The sequence below is a fragment of the Ictidomys tridecemlineatus genome, chromosome 9 (genome assembly GCF_052094955.1).
Source record: "Ictidomys tridecemlineatus isolate mIctTri1 chromosome 9, mIctTri1.hap1, whole genome shotgun sequence".
NCBI lineage: Eukaryota > Metazoa > Chordata > Mammalia > Rodentia > Sciuridae > Ictidomys > Ictidomys tridecemlineatus.
Window position 1 is genome coordinate 1492275 of NC_135485.1, and position 20376 is coordinate 1512650.

The following is a 20376-nucleotide window of genomic DNA, read 5'->3' on the forward strand; positions in this document are numbered from 1 at the left end:
TGGCCAGTGGGGTCCTGACACTCTTGGTATAAGTAGGAATGTTAAATCTCAGTCTACAATAGGGAATTAGGAGAAAATACAGTTTAAGTGGCAGAATTTTACTTCAGTCAACTATAAGGGGATTTAGCTATTTCATTTATAGTAGTCCTTTCTGACTCATGGGTGATATAGTCCAAACCCCAGTGCATTAATGAAACTGAAACAGTATTAACTCTATATATCTGATAAATGATAAGGTTATCAACTTAGTAACAGGCAGGTAGCATATACAACACAGATATGCTGAGAAAAGGAATGATTCAAGAACAAAGTGGGATGGTTTGAGATTCCATCACACTACAGACTGTGAAGCAACTTGAACTTTCCTATGTTCATATTTCACATGAGCAGTGAAACTCATCACGTACAACTACAGGAATGGGAACCTAATAAGTTATACTCCACATATGTATGTTAAAAAATACTCTACTAACGTATATCTAAAAAGAACAAATAAAAATATTTTAACAATTTACTATTTCCATTTAATGTTTTTGGATCACAGTTGACCTTCAGTAAATAAAACCTTGGAAAGCAAAACTCAAAAAGGAAGCCTTGGTGTGTTAAGGTCTATAGATTTTAAAATGTCAGTTCAAAGTTCTACACATTTTTAAAAATACTTAACACCTTCTATTTTTAAAAAAATAGTAAAAGAAAAACTATTAAAAATATTTGCATTACTATAAGTAAACATTTACCAGTACTAAGTGTTAACTAGCAAATAAAGTACTGGTACTTTGAACAATTATTAAAAAAAATTAATAAGGTTGAATAACTCTTATCTGAACTGCCTAGGACCAAGAGTACTTCAGATTTTAGAATATTTGCATATGTATGATGGGATATCTTAGGGATGGAAATCAAGTCTAAACATGAAATTTGCTTTTTTCATGTATAGTTTATATGCATATAATTTTACACAATTAGTGCACTTGTGTTGTGTACCATGAGGTCAAATGGGAAATTTTCCACTTATAGTGTCATGCCTGCACACTGAAATCAGATTTTGAATTTTCTAATTAGGGATGTTCAACCTCTATAACACTTGGATCCATTAAATGAAATAGTCCATTGATCTCAAATTTCAAAACATTATCATGTTTATTAGATATAATCTCCTATTACATAAAACATTAAAACAGATGTAAAGATTTAGTTTTTAGTAATTTTCAATTTTTAAAACTAACATCCTTAATCTTTGATTGGTTTTCTAGATTCTCCACAACATCTTTCAGGTAGTCTCCATCTTTTAAAAAATATACATATAATTCTCTTTCCATTTGATGCAATTTATTAGTTGCCAAAATTTTCCTTTTTGTCTTCACATCAGCAAGAATACCAGTAAGGAGATGATTTAGCTTATTCAATTGGGATTCAACTTGATGAAACTGTTCTGTTAATTCCTAAAATAGAAAAATAAAAATGATATTAATTCAGCAACTTTACTCCTAACATAAATTATAATTTATAAGACAAAATGATAACTTTTTAAAAATAACTTCCCCCTATTCTGACCTTAGTTGCTCTCCTTATATCAAAGATGACATTTGGCATTTGTTTTTTAGGGATTGGCTAGCTTCATTAGCATAATCAGCTCTAGTGAAATCCATTTCCCTGCAAATTCCATGATTTTGTCATTTTTTAGTGCAGAGTAATACTCCATTGTGTATAAATGCCACATTTTTTAATCCATTCATCTATTGAAGGGCATCTAGGTTGGTTCCACAGTCTAGCTATTGTGAATTGTGCTGCTATGAACATCGATGTAGCAGTATCCCTATAGTATGTTCTTTTTAAGGTCTTCAGGGAATAGTCCGAGAAGGGCAATAGCTGAGTCAAATGGTGGTTCCATTCCCAGCTTTCCCAGGAATCTCCATACTGCTTTCCAAATTGGCCACACCAATTTGCAGTCCCACCAGCAATGTACAAGTGTACCCTTTTCCCCACAACCTCGCCAGCACTTGTTGTTGTTTGACTTCATAATGGCTGCCAATCTTACTGGAGTGAGATGGTATCTTAGGGTGGTTTTGATTCGCATTTCTCTGACTGCTAGAGATGGTGAGCATTTTTTCATGTACTTGTTGATTGATTGTATGTCCTCCTCTGTGAAGTGTCTGTTCAGGTCCTTGGCCCATTTGTTGATTGGGTTATTTGTTATCTTATTATTTAATAATAAGAGCATGAGAAGAAGATCACCATTAAATAGGGTCGAGAGGGGGGAGGGAAAGAGAGAGAAGGGAAATTGCATGGGAAAAGGAAGGAGACCCTTATTGTTATACAAAATTACATATAAGAGGAAGTGAGGGGAAAGGGGGAAAAAAAACGAGAGAGAGAAATGAATTACAGTAGATGGGGTAGAGAGAGAAGATGGGAGGAGAGGGGAGGGGAGGGGAGGGGGGATATAGAGGATAGGAAGGGCAGCAGAATACAACAGACACTAGTATGGCAGTATGTAAAAAAGTGGATGTGGAACTGATGTGAATCTGCAATATGTATACGGGGTAAAAATGGGAGTTCATAATCTGCTTGAATCAAATGTATAAAATATGATATGTCACCAAGAGCTTTGTAATGTTTTGAACAACTAATAATAATAAAAAAAAGAAGCCACAGTTTGGCAAAAAAGAAAAAAAATAAAAATAATTTCCCATAATTTCAGCAATATAAGCCATGATTAAAAATCTATACTAGGTGTAACCGACGTGATTCTGCAATCTGCATTTGGGGTAAAATTGGGAGTTCATAACCCACTTCAATCTAATGTATGAAATATGATATGTCAAGAGCTTTGTAATGTTGTGAACAACCAATAAAAAAATAAAAAATTAAAAAAAAAAATCTATACTAGGTTTATGGATTCCACATAAAATTAACTGCAACTACTGATAATTTTAAGTGATTCAAAGCAAACTCTTTTATATGTAAACTTGATATATAAACTGCTCTATGTATTCCTATATTCAAAGATATTAATGAATACCTGCCATGTGAAAAGCACTCTTTCAGAGGCTATGGATACAAGAATAAACTAAATCTTTCTCACGGAGTTTAAATTCTGCATAATCAATCAAACTCTATTTTATCCTAATCTCTGGTTACTCTACACACAGGTACAGAGAAAGACTTGAAAAGAAGACCAATAAAAAAGAATTAACTCAATAAACATCTCCATTTTTCTTTCATTGTCTTACAGGACAAAATTGCATACAACATTCAACAAAAACCATCCTGACTTATTTTTCCTGCTCAAGAAGATTAATATGGACTCTTCTCACTTAATAAATTCAATTTCTTCATGTCCTAGCACTTCAAACATTCTACTAACAAATTTTCATAGCTTTCTAACCAAACATTCTATTCTTATAAATTTTAGCCAGTATCACCAGAGGTTTTCCAACTACCTCAACATTCCACAGTTTCTCAGCATGGTCCACAAGCATCAAAATCACCAGGGTGCTTATTATGAATATATGAATTCCTATACCTCACTTCAGAATATTACTCGATCTCTGCAACAGGGCCAGGAGTACACATTTTGTTAGGTTCCATGGTGATTCCAAAGTACAAGTTTTACAGAGCAGTACTACTTCTTCTTTTTTTTTTTTTTCTCAGTTGTTGATAGACCTTTATTTTCTTTATTTATATGTGGTGCTGAGAATCAAACCCAGTGCCTCACACATGCCAGGCAAGTGTGCTACCACTGAGCCCCAGCCCCAGCCCTAGCCCACAGCAATACTACATTTCCTAAAAATGAAGTAATTTTGCCATGTTTGTTCTACATCTAGTAGTCTCCTCTGAGGAAAAATGTGATTAATGTAGTATACTGAGAAACAATCTCACCTTTAATTAAATACTAAAGATCTTACAGTTGATAAAATACTCCTACAGATATGAAAAAATGTTCAGCTTCATTTTAACAATAAAACTCTAACTGAAAAAATTGTTACATGACATTTTATATCATATTGAGCTAGAGAAAAACATTAATAATACATCATGATAAATTATAATAAAAACTATCCAATTTTGGGGATTCTAGGATGCATTTTTTTGATCTTAACACATCTAAAATCAAGATACTTCTTATAATCAAGATCATATGATTGTTTCTGGACAAATCCTTTCAAGAATGCTTTCACACCAACATACTTGATATACAGTATGAAAAAAATACATGCCACTTTGAATTAAAAACAATTTAGAAGAAGTTGAATGTGAAGTTTTAGAAGTACTCTAATCATTTTAATTGGCTTATTTTTTCCTTTTAATGTATATTTAACAGTGAAATAATACAAAAATAAGTAAAGCTATGTCCACAACACCTAAAAGATGCTAGTAAATATGAAAAAAATGAAAATTTTCAAAAACAAAGCATCATGTCAGTTTAACTGGAAGTTTTTTTCTTAACAACTCATAAAATGATAGTATACCATTGGGCAATGGTGCCTAGGGATACTGCTGATATTAGAAATAAGTGCTATTCCCCAAAAAAAGAAATATGGTAGCATCATCAAAGAAAAAGAAAAATGTGTATATCTCAAAAACTCCAATGATCCTACTTCCAAGAATTAACCCAAGTGAAAAATATCCAACAACAAAAAGCTAAATACACAAAGGATGTAGATATGTAGATGATGCTGATGAAGAACAAACCCAAAACAAAAAACAAACAAACAAAAAAACAACTATCAAAATATCCAAAAAGGGGAATGGTTTCTGAAATTGTGGCACAGTAATTAAAGTACTGTAATATTAGAAATTGATATTTAGAAAGTGAAAATGTTTATTTCAAAATGCTAAGAAAAAGAGAATAACAAAATCTATAGAAGAGAACCATAAACAAAGAAGGATGGCACAGAATATTAGTATCAGAAAAAAGAACTAGAACAGAATGTTATTATGTAATGCTTTGATTTACCGAAACTTAAATCCACTAGGGTAATTATTCACCAAAATTTAAAACCTTGGACATAACTTATAAAAATTGACTCAAAATAAATAAAAATTGATTAACTACAAAGAGAAAATGTCAAATCTATCATAATAATGGCAATTTTTACACATTTCTCTAACAGAGCAACAAGACAAAATCAGTAATGCGAAATAGTCTTAAAAAACCAATCAGACACCATTTTACACCCATTACAGTAGCTATTAAAAAAAAAAACAGTTCAGAACTGTTAGTGCATATAGTATCAAACAAAACAGACATGAAGGCAGAAAATAAGTATTGGCAAGAATATGGAGAAATTAAGAAACTTTATGCATTACATGTACATGGACATGTACAATAGAAAAGTTGCTGTGGCAAGCAGGCAATTCCTCAAAAAGTTAAATATTAGAAATACCATAATCCAGCAGTATATACTCCTAGGTATATATCCCAAAGAAATGAAAACAGGAAGTTACCAGTACACCAACATGCAAGGCCACATTTTTCACAACACTGAAAAAGGTGGTAACACAAATGCCATGAACAGATGAATAAACAAAGCAGTGTATGTGTGCACGCGCACACACACACACACACACACACACAATGAATTATTCAGTCTTAAAAAGGAAATTCTAACACACGCTACAACATGGATGAACCTTGAAAACATTATGTTAATGAAATAAGCCAATCGCAAAAATATAAATATATGATTTCACTTATATGGGGAAGCTAGAATAGGCAAACTCCTGGAGACAAAAAGTAGAATAGTGATTGTTAGGAGTTGAACAGAGAAGAAATGGGGAGCTACTGACCAATTTGTAGTTTCTGAGGGGGATGATGAAAAATTTCTAGAAATATACAGTACTCATGACGTCATAACCATGTGAATGTACTTAATGCCACTGAACTGTTCACTTAAACATGGTTAAAACTGCAAATTTGGGCTGAGGTTGTAGCTCAGCAGTAGAGCACTTGACTAGCATGTGTGAGGCCCTGGGTTCGATCCTTAGCACCACATAAAAATAAGTAAATAAAATAAAGGTATTGTGTTTATCTACAACTAAAAATATTTTTTAAAAAACTGCAAATTTTTTGTTTTATATGTTTTATCACAATTAAAAAAAATTATTATTGCTGTGGGTATAATGTGACTGCATGACCAATGTAATTCTTCAACCTGTACACTAAGAAAAATGAGAAATTGTATCCCATCAGATTCAAATGTAAAAAATTAATTTTTAAAAATAAATAAATAAATAAATAACAACAAAAAACCTCAAAAACCCTAATCACAGGCCTTTCTGTTTCAAAGGAAAGGTAGGCTAGCTTTTCAGGTCAATCCTTTCACAGGAAACAATATAAAAAGCTCAGGGCTGGGGGTATTCCTTGGTGGCAGAGAGCTTACCTAGCATTAACAAGGTCCTGTGTCTGATTCCCAGAATAGCCAAAAAAATAAAATAGAAAGATCAATGAGGGGCTGGGGTTGTGACTCAGTAGTAGAGTGCTTGTCTAGCACATACAAGGTGCTGGGTTCAATCCTCAGCACCACATAAAAATAAATAAATAACATAAAGATATTGTGTCCAACTAGAACTAAAAAAATATTTTAAAAAAAGATGAATGAAGGGCTGGGGTTGTGGCTCAGTGGTAGAGTGCTCGCCTAGCATGCACAAGGCACCAGGTTCAATCCTCACCTACATATAAATGTAAAATAAAGATATTGTGTCCACCTAAAGCTTAAGAATAAATATTTTGGACTGGGGATTTGGCTCATGCGTGCGGCCCGGGTTCGATCCTCAGCACCACATACAAACAAAGATGTTGTGTCCGCCGAAAACTAAAAAAAATAAATAAATATTTAAAAAAAAAGAATAAATATTTTAAAAAATGAATTTTTTTTAAATCAAACTAAACAAAAGCTTCCTAAAAGTCCACGGTCCCCAGAAGGTACAGAGTCAAACAGAAGACTCTCTATAATAAGCTGAGGACCCAAAGGACAACCTTAAGATTAGATTGGCCCAGAAGTAAAACTCTTGATTAGAATTATAGTCCAACAGGAATCACCTAGCTCCTCCAATGACTCTAGGTTTGCTATAAATTTTCAGTTCAGAACTGTTAGTGCATATAGTATCAAACAAAATAGACATGAAGGCAAAAGCATTTACAGAGTATTTCATAATAAAAGGCTCTATTCACTGGGAGATAATAAAAATATTCAGTTTCAGTAATAATAAAAATTTCGGGCTGGGGCTATGGCTCAGTGGAGCGCACTTGCCTGGTATGTATGAGGCACTGGGTTCGATTCTCGGCACCACATACAAATAAATAAAATAAAGGTCTATCAACAACTAAAAAAATAAATAAAAATTTCATCCTTGAAACTAATTTAGCATTTAAATAAATAAAATGTCTTAATGTAAGATGATGGAACAATCTGATTATTCATAGGAGAAAAAAGTAAATAAAAACAAAATGAGAATTCTACCTCATTGGTATATAAAAACAAACTTAAAGGGACTACAATTATAATATTAAGAACAAACTTGGGCTGGGGATGTGGCTCAAGCGGTAGCGCGCTCGCCTGGCATGCGTGCGGCCCGGGTTCGATCCTCAGCACCACATACCAGCAAAGATGTTGTGTCCGCCGAGAACTAAAAAATAATATTTAAAAATTCTCTCTCTCTCTCTCTCCTCTCTCACTCTCTCTTTAAAAAAAAAAAAAAAAGAACAAACTTTAACAAAACACACAGAACAGGGCTGGGGTTGTGGCTCATCGGTAGAGCACTTGCTTATTAGCATGTGTGAGGCACTGGGTTCAATTCTCAGCATCACATATAAATAAATAAAATAAAGGTTCTTTGACAAAAGAGAGAGAGAGAGAGAGAGAGAGAGAGAGAGAGAGAGAGAAAACACAAAGATATTAGAAAAGGCACACCAAAAAAGAATGAGATAAAAATTAAAATCCTTAATCCCAGCAACTCAGGAGGCTAAGGCAGGAGAATCACAAGTTTGAGACCAGCCTCAACAACTTAGCAAAACTTTGTCTCAAAAAAAAATAAATAAATAAAAGAGTCTGGGGATGTAGCTCTGTGGCATCCCTGGGTTCAAGACCCAGTACAAAAAAGAAAAAAAAGCCTCAAAGAGGAAAAAACAGAAGAAGAGTAAAAAAGACAAGTCACAAATACATTTCACACATGATTAACAAAGACACTGAAACATATAAAGAACTCCTACAAATGTTTTAAGGACATAAAAAATGGGAAAAAGACATGAAAAAGCAATTCTCAAAAAAGGTGAATGATCAATAAAGAAGTGAAGGGAGGCTAATAATTGGAGAAATACAAATTACAACCCAAAATGAACATTGTTTTTCCCCATGGGACTGGCAAAAATTTTTAAGTCAACACTATGTGATGAAAAGGATACAAGTAAATAGTACCTCTTGAGATACTGCTGGTGCGATATGATACAACCACTTTAGAAAACAATTTGATTTACAGGATAAACACTCCTAATCTAAAATCCCAAAAGTGAAACATTCTAAGTGCCATGTCAGGGCTCAAAAAGTTTTTTAGATTTTCAGAATAGAGATGCTCAACTAGTAAATTATATTTAAATATTCCAACATCCAAAAAACTCTGAAATCGGGCTGGGGTTGTAGCTCAGCGGTAGAGTGCTCACCTTGCACATGCAGGACCCTGGGGTTCAATCCTCAGCACCACATAAAAATAAATAAGTGAAATAAGGGTATTGTGTCCAACTACAACTAAAAAATAAATATTTTTTTAAAAAATAAAAATGAGTTAAAAAAAAAAAAAACCCTGAAATCTGAAATATGTCTGGACTCAAGAATTTCAGACAAGGAACACTCAACTTGTACTTATTAAACTGAACATGTGCATATCCTGTAATCCAGTAATTCCACTTATATTAGTGTGTATGCATGTATATACCAGAGGCTCTTTTAAAAGTGCAACAATGAAACATGCAGTTTAGTACTATTCACAGCAGTGTAATTTAAAGTAGCAGAAACTGGAAATAAGCTAAATATCAACATAACAGATAACTGTGGAATTTCATATAAAAGTATATTAATTAGATAAAAAGGAAAATAGCTTTATATATATTTAAATAGATGAATCTCAAAAACAATGTTAAGAAACACGCCAAGGGGCTGGGGATGTGGCTCAAGCAGTAGCGCGCTTGCCTGGCATGCGTGCGGCCCGGGTTCAATCCTCAGCACCACATACAAACAAAGATGTTGTGTCTGCCGAAAACTAAAAAATAAATATTAAAATTCTCTCTCTCTCTCTCTCTCTCTCTCAAAAAAAAAAAAAAGAAAAGAAACACGCCAAGTTGTTAAATACATATGTACCAGGCATATAAAGTTCCAAAACATATAAATCTGAATATACAGTCTAGGAAAATATACATGTAATAAAACTATAAAGAGAAGCATGGGAATCATAAAAAAAAAATATTAAGTACAGTAGTTACTCCTCAAAAAAGAGAGGGCAATTCAATCAGAAGAACATATCTGTAAGTGTACACAGAAGACTTAAAAGATAGTGGGCAATCCTCGATTTGTTAATGTAAATTTAAAAATATAGATCTTGATTTTAATTTTTTTCTAACATTTAACATTTGTAGTATCTGAAAAAAAATCTATAAATTTTTATATTCTGTGCATAGTAATTAAAACTATTTGAGCCAGGTGTGGTGGTACATGCCTGTAATCCCAGTGGCACAGGAGGCTGAGGCAAGAAGATCACAAGTTTGAGGCCAGCTTCAGCAACTCAGTGAATAAAAATTCAGTGAATAAAAACAGGACTGGAGATCAGTGGTAAAATGCCCCTGGCTTCAATTCCCAGTTACCCACCCCCAACCCACACACATACAAAAAAGCTACATGAATAAAAATCCAAAGATATAAAAAATGAATTTTATATTAGGGCAATGGGATAGGGGTGATATATCCTTATAATATTTTATTTACTATCTCTTATAATGCTTTCCCCCTGGGGTGCTCTACCACTGAGCTTCATTTCCAGCCTTATATTTTTATTGAGACAGCATCTTACTAAGTTACCTAGGCTGCCCCTGAATTGGCCATCCTCCTGCCTCAGTATCTGGGTTTACAGGTGTGTATCACCAACACATTAAGGCAAATACCCACCTGATCACTAAGTAAAAGCTGATTTCCTCCTTGATACAAAACATCACAAAGCACGTCAACATTATTATTCAATTTGGACAGAAATAAAAAATGCTCTTGAGCAGTTATTGCCAACTGATCTTGTACTAGAGATACATCCTGTTTCAATTTCTCAGCTGCTTCCTCCAGGTTTCCATGGGTTACAAACAATTCTCTTTTTTTATTTTCTCCCTCTAAAAGTTGATAAAGCCTAAAATGTAAAAATGAAAATTACAGGAGAAGATTCTTAAATTAGCATAGTTCTCAAAATTATAATTCATTACATTAGGACATTTGCAGAATAGCTGAGTAAAAACTAAATAATATTAACTTGTGAGCTAAAAATCAAGCAACTAAAATCATTCAACTCTTATACCATTCCAGTACAGAAGCTTATATTCAAACTATTGCATCTGAAGTCTGTTTTTCCATCTTCCAAGTTTTAAAGATAAAATTTGTCTGAACTTTAAATACTATTAACCCACTTCAAACAAACTATGTTTTAGTGATACATTTCTTTCACAGAAAACATCTATGATGCAGTAGCATCAGCAGTGAATTTTGAAACAGAAGACCTAGGTCTGAGTTCTTTATTATATGAGACTCAGGGCAAATCAATCTCTTGAGATTTAACTTCTGTATCTCAATACCTATTTTACAGGATTGCAATGGGATTAAGAGAAAAAAACTAAAAATGTAAATGATGTTAAAATGCAAAAAATAAAGGACTACAAACAACAAGCTTACTACTTCAATTTGTATTTGGTTGATAAATTAAAATCTGATGAGCACCGAGACCACTTTAACACTTACAACACTGATAGCAGAAAAATCCATCATTCTATAGGGCAAATAAAAAAATCTGAGGCAATACCTTCCACACATATCTGACAAAAAGGATCTGCTCTTTCTCTTAAAAATAAATGCATGTTGGGGCTGAGGATATAGCTCAGTTGGTAGAGTGCTTGCCTTGCATGCAGAAGGCCCTGGGTTCAATCCTCAGCACCACCAAAATAAATAAATAAATAAATTTGATATTAGGGTCCAGTTTCATTTTTTAAAATAAATAAATAAATTGTGTGTGTTTTTAAGTTGTATTGGACTTTTTAAAACTGGCTGAAGTCCAAGGCTGCCAATTATGATCCTGTGGGATATAACAATTTTAGGAGGCATCATTCACATAGATCATGACATCGATGACTCCCCAAAATTGTACAATAAAGTAGTGCTAAGTTCTATTCATGTTCTTTTTTTGGTTGTTGTCATCAATGGACCTTTATTTTATTTATTTATATGTGGTGCTGAGAATCGAATCCAGTGCCCCACACATGTAAGGAAAGCTCTCTACCACTGAGCCACAATCCAGCCCTCATGTCCCTTAATTTTATTAACAAGAAAACAGCTAGGGATATAGCTCAGTGGCAGAGCACTTGACCTAGCATGAGCAAGGCCCTGGGTTCAATCCAGGGCCTTGCATTAAAAGAGAAAAAAAAAAGATTAGATGATTTTACTTTAGTCCTGGAAAAAAATTCAAGAGTAGAATCATCCAGAGTTTTGAAATACTACTGAATCCTCCAATTTCGGTATCCCAGTACTCTCAACTGCTTAAATATACAGAAAATTCTCAATGATCCACCTGACCAGATACAGAAATAAAATCTTTTCCCCAACTCCACTGCCACCTTTTCAAAATGCAGTCAGTCCCCTGCCTAGCAATACCTATGATTCCAAGCTATATTTGAACTTCCTGCCCCAAATCCAAAATGAGGTATCTATAATGGTGCCTAAACAGGAGTCAAAACTTGTATCTTATTCACTCCTCCAATTCATCCAATTCAACTTTTTAGTTGCATTCAGATCTAACATGAATGGAAAGGGAGAAAAAAAATAAATAAAACAGGGAAAAGAAGCCTGTAAAAAAAAAAAAAAAGAGAATAAAGGTCAAAAATAAAGTATAAACAATTTTTTAAACTTCTATAACTTTAGTTCAAACTCTCTCAAGAATTTCCCAAATACAACAAAAAAATTACTTAGGAAGAAACCAAATGCACATACCTATGAGTAGAATAATCCTTGGTATCAATGGTATTCCTTGGATTTATCTGCTGAAAGACTGATGGATCTGTTAACATTTCTAATCTCTGGTAGAGCATCATGTTACTTTGACTAAGTTCTTGAACCAGGTTTTCAAGTTGACGATACATGTCCCAATGTTTCCTTAATTCAAGTTCATATGATAACTGTACAAGTTCAAATGATGCCTTTTGTTTTATCAACTGGTTTAAAACTAACTCTTGTCTTGCTGTGTAATAATCTTGTTTAGCAATCTGCAGATCAAAATCTCCCTTTACAACTGGCATATTCAATAACTGGGCATTCTCTTTTACCACAGCAGGCAAAGTCTTATCTTTTATATGAGTGATTTGTTCTTCAAGTTTCAAAATCTCACTGTTCAAGCCAGAAATTTTAGCATCCAAATTTTCTTTGCCAACAGCCTACACACACACACACACACACACACACAAAAAAAAAAGCAATTACATTTAAAACTGTAGGTTTAAACAAAATAGTTTTTAAAGATTATTTTCACTTTCTATTTGAGGTGATAATAAGCTCAATGAATAGAAACTAATTTCCTATTAGTATAAGCCAAAATTACAGCTTAAAAAGGAAAAATATGGACTGAGTAAGGCCAATATGAATTACTAAACTTTAATGCTATTATATATACACATACACATGCGCGCTTGTGTACACACACACACACACTCTCACTCATGACTACCAAAATAAGATCTCATCATGCTTGTTTTACTTAATCAAAAACATAATTACCACACTATTCACTGAATGCAAGTAGGTATTCTCAGCTAATTTTAGCACAGAACTCAATAATTTCTTTATTATGCCAAAGTTTGTCAGTTATAGTAACTCACCATGTTAGTATTCAGATTCAAAAAAGTTACATTTTTACCCAACAATCTAGTGGTTACATTACTAAACAAGCTTCTCAAAACTACATATAGAAAGCTACAATATATGTATACATTCTCAACAAGGAAGCAGGAATTCAGTCCATAGAACCTGGAGCTCCGATTTCCTTACCATCATGCTCTGGTCAGAACAAACAGGAGAATATCCAGAATTAAGACATTAATTAAGATATTAATTTCCCATCATAAAAAGGGAATTTGAGTTCAGCCTATATCTGAATTAAACAAATTTTAGATTCATAATGCAAAACATTTTTTTAAACTAGGTAATGTGGTTGGGATTATGATTATTTCTTCCCTTTTTTAATATGAGCTAATTGTGCAAAACACTGACACATATCACAAATAAGCATTAAACAGAGAAAATTAAAAGTTATAATTTCTTTATATGTCCTTTCTGAAGGACATATAAAGAAATTATAATAATTTAATAATAATATTAAATCCTGTATTCCTAACAATTATGATATGAATCCAGTTAGTTTACCTTGCTGGTTAGGTTATGAAGATTCTCCTCTGTCCATTTTATGCTAGACTTCATGCTCAAATTATTTGCTTTCAAGTTAATCAACTGATGTTGAGCACAGATATATGCTAGCTGCAGCCTGGCCATCTCTAGTCGTCTCTCTTCAAGGATTTCTTGATTATCACAAATAGATGGAGTGTGTATATCTAATAGCTGAAAATTTTCTTCATTTGAACTTTCAACTACTTCATGTATACCCTGAAAGAACTGCTTTTTGGTATACAAGGTTAATGCTGCTGTGCTTTGCTCTTCTTGGCTTAGATATTTTTCCAAGGAAAACTGAGATAAAAACACCATTGGATTTGTTCCTTGACCTAAATTAGAATGTCTAAAGAACATCATCAATTTAGTAACTCCATCAGTAAGAGCCTGAAGTTCATTACTGAGCTTAGTATTCACAGAACTTAGAATTCCTTGACTTTGCTTCAGCTTTTTAGTGGATTCTTCTTTTTTAGCATTCAATCTCAGAGATTTGTGGCTACTTACGGAAGCCATCAACTGGTATTTATTACGTCGTTGCATTTTTAAGTTTTTTAATCTCTGAAGAATTTGAACCTCATCCTCTAATTTCTCTAGTTCTTTGTCATCCAGTTTAGGTGTCTTCAAATCAGAAGTTTTGCAGGTTTTAAGAACTTCATCCAATGCTGACCCTTCTAGGATGGGTTTGCCTGATTTTTGAAGAATGCTAAAAGCTTCCAATTCTTTTTCAGACAATACATTATGTTCATTCACATTCCCACAAAACCATTTCAAAAATGATTCATCTTCAGCATTTTCAAATAGCCAGTCAAAATCTTCTCCATTAAGAATATCAGCTTTGGGATAACCAATTTTTTTTAATGTCTCCACAAACTCATTCCCAGAACTCATAGTTTACTACCCTAGTTTTATGTATTTGATATGGCTTTATGGTGCTCTATTTATAAAAAATAAATCCAAGTAGAAACAAAACCAATTTTTACTTAAGTCCATAGAGAAGGGGGAAAATATTTTTAGAATGTGATTCTTCCTAGGGGGGAAGAAAATAAGTATTAGACCCCAAATAAGGCAAATGATTTTTTAAAAAATACAGATTAAACAGGATATGGTATCTGGAAGCCAGTAAACCAAAAGGTAGTAGCAGCTACAAGGTTTGATGAAGATAAAGTAAAACAAAAACAATTAGGGTATTTCTTAGAAAATGAAACCAGTAATGAAAACTTAATTAATAATAAAACCTATTTTTCCCCCAAGATAAAATGGTTTTATATAGTGATTTTTAAATCCAAAATGAGTGTATACAAACAAATCCAGCCACCATGTGGCTAAGTAGACTCTATTCCATGCACTCTCTATGTAAGAAAATTTAAAGAAAAAAAAGGCAATCTCTGGGGAGGAATCAACTATTTACCTCAATGAGTGAATAAGCATTCACCAAGCTGGCAAGAATCAATTTCCAGGTCTGATCAACCTAGTTCAGAGAACACCAGGCTTCAGGTTTTAGAACCCCTCTCAACTTGAAAAGTACTAAGGTACCCAACAGTCAAGTAAGAACATTTCAGACATTTGTTGTTTCCAACAGACGCGTCGCTGAATGATCCACCACGACTTAGCCAAGGGAATGTCAGCAAGGTGGCAAGACCTGCGGATTAATGACCATGAAGTCTGAATACATTTGACTCTCTGCTCCCCAAATCTCTGGGGTTCCTTTTTTGTCTGTTTGCTTTTGGTGCAATCCATTTATGACACTTGTGTAGGTTACAAAACATACATGAACAAAAATCACCCAACGGGCCTTAAAAAGAAGCTCCACAAACTGCAGACAGGTGGCTGGCTCCGCAGGAGCCGCCCTCTCCGCCGGGCGCGCCCTGGACCCTCCGCCACACCTCACCCTCCCAATCCTCATCCCGCCCCAGCCCTGTCACCCCCCAAGTCCTTCACCCCGCCCCTCCGTCCCCAAGTCCCTCACCGGCACCGCTGACTCCAGGTCAGTTCCAGGTCCATCCCTAGGTCCCTCATCCCGCCCCACTGTCCCCAGATCCCTCACCGCGCCCCGCCGCCCCAGCCCGGCTCCTAGGCCCAGGAACCGCTACTCGTGCGCGCGAACGAAGGGTCAGAGGGGCGCAGGCGCGTCTCGGGGTCGCGACTGCCTCAAAGCCTCGTGGCCGCCTTACCTCAGCGGCCGCCGGCGCCCACCAGGCTATGGCCCGCGCGCCTCGCAATGCCTCACGGGAGCGCCGGGAGGAGGAAGCCGGGAAGAGGGCGCGGAGCAGTCTGCGCAGGCGTGGTGCCACAGTGAGAGGAGCCAGCGAGGCTTGGGGCGGAGCCGAGAGGGCCTCGCCCCGGACCAGGCGGCCCCTGAAGGGCAAGATGATTGGCTATGCTGCAGAAGGCCCGCCCCCACCCGCTCCGCCCCAGGGCCGCGTTGGGAGGCCCGCTCGGCCCTTAACTCCTTAGCCTCCGCCCGCGGCGCCCCCTGGCGAACCGTCCTCAGGTCCATTTTACGAGTTCTACGCTCCGTACCCCGAATGCCGACGCTGTCACGTCACTTCTAGGGAACAGAAAGACTGGGCCCGCCGGGCCCGCCGACTCAGCCTGTGGCTCCCCTGCGGCGTAATCCGGCAGGACGCCAGAAATGAGGCTCGCCAGAGGACCGAGGCCCCGGTCCAGTCGGAACCGCGCCTGGCACGTTTGAAGGGCCAGCGAGTATTGTCTGAAGACTCCTTTACGATGACATGATTTTGAAAAACACTAAACTCCCAAGCCCTCACCTAACATCTAATCAAAAGCTGACTTCCCCCACAATGCCATATGAGAACATCCAAAATATAACCCACGTAAGCACGGAGTTGGGTGTCAAGGATGTACGGAGCTCAGCGAGGACAGAACCTCTTTCCGAAGCGGATGCCAGAAACACAGGCGGTCAATGAAAGAATGCTGAAATAAACTGCTTGCTAAATTTGATGTAAATCTGGTGGGTGCCCTACAGTGACACGGGACCTTCCAGGGTTATCATTCGTATTGGCCAGAATGCATTTGTATGGGGCAGAATTTGTGCATCTTTACCAAAACTCATTTGCAAAGTTAACTTTGCAAAACTCTTCCCTAAGTTAACTTCTGCATTTGCAAGGTGTAGGCTTTGGTTGTTAGAGAATAGTCGGTACTATCGCAGCGACATACGATTCTAAGGTGGCTTCTTAAACAATGGTCTAGTCCAATGTGACTAGGTAGAAGTCATTCTGGATCATTTTTCTTAATGTTTTTAAGGAGTTAAAAAATATATATATGTTCCTAGACAGATGAACCCAACTCGAGTCAAGATACCTGCTGTTAATTCTTAACTTGTTTTACTTTTTAATCCTCTTTTAAAAGTTAATAAAGCCTAAAATGATCTAAAACAAACAAACATTACAGGGGGTAAATTCATGGAATGCTGCCCAGTCGGTGAGCAGGGAAACCAGGGGGCAGTTCCAGGAGGACCCCTGCCACCTGTCTGGAGGTGGGTGCAGGAGAGAACCGGTTGAGTGGGTTTGGCCAGAGGAAATGCAGGCGGTACTGACAAGAAATTTTGCTGAGGAGGCAAAGACTGAGGGAGAGGGAGGGACAAGCAAATGACAAAGATGAGGGGGTGGGAAGAAGGGTGAGGGGAGGAGTTTTGGTTTTGTTTTGTTTTAAAATGGGAGGAACTTGGGGGATATTTATAGCATGTGAAGAGGAATGCAGAAGAGACTAAAGATGCAGAAAGACAGGGGCTGCTTACTGATCCCCAGGAGCAAGGGGGTGCAATCCTAAACCCTGAGTGACTCCTGGGGGATTTCCTGGATCCAGAAACTCTCCATCTGATTTTGAGTTGCTGGACACAGTTATTTGTTTGAAGGGTTATGTGGGACTGTAAAAATTATATCAGCATCAGCCCTCAGAGTACAAAAAACAAATACAAGAGGGTTAACTATACAGACCCGGAAAGGTTTCCTAGGGTTATATTTGAAATTTAAGAAAGCAAATATTTCCAAGGCAAGCTCTCTTTCTTCCAATCAAAATTAGTTGGGATTTGAATGGTGCCAAAAGTAGAGGGGACCCAGGAATTAATTCTCCCTGAGTAAGCCCAGGAGAATATAATGGACTAACTAGACCTAAATGCAGGGCTGTGAGGACTAGTGTTTTTGCTTATTTGCCTTTTCTCTTTCCTAGTGAAAACTTACTTTTTTCCTATCAATATTAAAAACCATCTAAGGTTTTGGGCAATGTTTTTTTTTTTTGTTGTTGTTGTTTTGTTTTGTTTTTTGTTTTTTGGATTGTTTTAAACTTTGCAAGTAATAATGCCCTGTTCACCATTGTTTTCAGTGGAGGTGGTGTGAATCTGTTCTCCAAGCAATGGGGAAGGAGCATTTTTTAAGCTGGGGAGTGACATTCTCAGACAAACGTTAAAAGCTTTATTCTGCAGTAACAGAAGTGGCAAAAGATGGAGGGGCGAACTGGCACAAGGAAACAGGGGATTGTGGAAGAGCAGAGGGAGCTGGCAGACCCCTGGAGGCCTATGAGCTTAGTCTGGAAGATTGCCATAATATGACATTTCTTCTTATTCTTCCTATTAAGAAGAAAGCAGGGCTGGGGATGTGGCTCAAGCGGTAGCGCGCTCGCCTGGCATGCGTGCGGCCCGGGTTCGATCCTCAGCACCACATACCAACAAAGATGTTGTGTCCGCCGAGAACTAAAAAATATTAAAAATTCTCTCTCTCTCTTTAAAAAAAAAAAGAAGAAAGCAGAAGACCTTGTTTAGACCATGGAGGTTGGAGGAGGGTGAAGGAAGAATGAGTTTGTTTTCCATCATGCTGGCATTCATGTGATGAAGGTGAAAACTCAGGACTGCGTTCTGGTCAGCACCACCAGGAAGGAGGCCACCACAGTGGCTGGTGGAGGGGCCTTGGAGCCAGGAGGAGTGGGGCCAAGAGGGCTGGTGGATCAGAGGAGATTGGGGCAGGCTAAGGGGGCTAAAGGCAGTGAGGAAAGGGGCTGAGAGCCACTGCAGCTCCCCAGGTGAGCCACATAACCCATTCCCTTGCTGGAAAGATCCCTGTGAGGCCAGTGTCCTGTGCTGCCTGGCAAAAGGGACTGGCAAAGGGGGAAGGAGCAATTAGCCCAGATCAGACCAACACCTAATTTATATATCACAGTCCCAGCAAAAATGTGTTGGGAAGAGACACAGAGGGCTCAGGGGCCACTCCACAGAGCAGACCTGGCCCGAGCTGTCATGGAGACAGAGAGGGCAAGAGGCAGGGCAAGGGGCTGGGTCAAGGTGAAAGACAGGACAGAGCAGGTGTGTGGGTTCAATCCCAGGGGAGGAATGCCAGAGGAGGACTGTAGGAAGGTGAGCTGCAGGGCCAGCTTGGAGTCACTCTGACAGCCAAGAAGAGAGGAGGAGAGGGTGGGGATGCAGGCAGGCGTCTCGCAGGTGCTGGTATAATCCAAGCGATATGAAGGAGGTATATAGAGATGAATGTATGTGGTGGAGGGATCTGGAGGGCTGGGAGCGGCAGGGCAGGCCGCGATGCTCTGGCTAGTTGAACTGCAGAAGGGATGCTTTCCCTGAGCCTCTGCTTCCCACCTGTGAGATATAATCAGCATGACTACACCAGGTGCTATTATACAGAGTGCTTCACACAGTCCCAGCACTCTTTACCCCCAGCAGGAACTGGTAGTGAAGATTCTAATACATAATAATATTTGGAATTCAAGTGTCTACATTTACATCAACACCCCAATCCCTCCAGTTCTTGAGGCCCAGTTGTGTTCCCAGCAGGAACTCCCTTCTTTTCTAGGAGTGCCCCCACTAACTGCCTCTGGGGCCCCCCCGGAGGGAGGCTCAAGAGGATTCAAGAATCCAGAGTTCACTGCTACCTGCTGGGGAAAGGGATAGGACTCAGACTCACCAGAGGACCCCTCAGCTTCTCTCACAGGGCCACCCCAAAATCTGCCAGTAGGTCTCATTAGCCCATCTCCAGTGGGCCCTGCCATAGATCCAGTGTTGACCCCAAGCTTTCAGGAGATCCCTGTCTGGCCTCCTGGCTGCACATCTTCCCCCCACTATCCTTGCAAGGCAGGAGAGCAGGTGCACTCTTCTCTCAGGGTAGCTGGGCTTTCAGAGGATCAGGGATCTCCTCTCCTAGGGGGGCTCCCTCCAACAGGTCAGAGGCTCCCTGTAGGGCAGCAAGCAGTCAGGGTCACTGTGGCTGGTCCTCCCCACTGCACAGGGTCTCACAGACTTACAGGTGCTCCCTCGAAGGCACAGCAGGAGCCTGGTTCCCCATGCTTACCACCAGCACCAGAGGACAGGTGTCCACACCCCACCTCCATATGGTAGGTCCTGAGAGCAGGCAGCAGAGGACATGCCTAGGTCGTTCTGGGGACACTGGGGGCAGGACAAGGGTAGGGTTCTCAGGCACAGTCCTGCACAGCTTTTGTGCAAAGAAGACAACTGGCAGGCACAGAGACCCCTAAGGAGTGAGCTGTCCTGGCCCCTGGCAGTGCCCCAGTCCCAGGGCTAGGGCAAAGCCTGAAAGTCAACACAAGCACCTGTTGGCCTACAGGTGAGCACATGCTGGTGGGGGTCAACCCCACCTTTCATTCAACTCCAGGTCTAACAGTGGGGTCCCAAGAGTGGCTGGCAAGTGGGGTCTGTCAGGCTTCCCAGACAGCAGAGGCTAAG

General features: G+C 38.2%; 1 protein-coding gene across 6 annotated transcripts; it reads right to left on the reverse strand.

Moving 5' to 3' along the window:
* Positions 1-1116: 1116 nt before the first annotated feature.
* Haus3 (HAUS augmin like complex subunit 3) lies at positions 1117-20372 on the reverse strand. 6 transcript variants are annotated; one of them, XM_078020873.1, is made up of 6 exons: positions 15845-20372; positions 15082-15312; positions 13653-14700; positions 12228-12274; positions 10155-10383; positions 1117-1442 (listed from the first exon to the last, which is right to left on the reverse strand). In XM_078020873.1, the coding sequence occupies exons 3-6, from the start codon at positions 14559-14561 to the stop codon at positions 1209-1211; spliced, it is 1419 nt and encodes a 472-aa protein (XP_077876999.1). In that variant the 5' UTR covers positions 14562-14700; positions 15082-15312; positions 15845-20372; the 3' UTR covers positions 1117-1208. The 6 variants fall into 6 exon arrangements, with proteins under 6 accessions (XP_077876999.1, XP_021577847.2, XP_077876997.1 ...); XM_021722172.3 differs by having other exon boundaries at positions 12228-12667; XM_078020871.1 differs by lacking the exon at positions 15845-20372 and adding an exon at positions 15640-15813 and having other exon boundaries at positions 12228-12667.
* Positions 20373-20376: the final 4 nt, after the last annotated feature.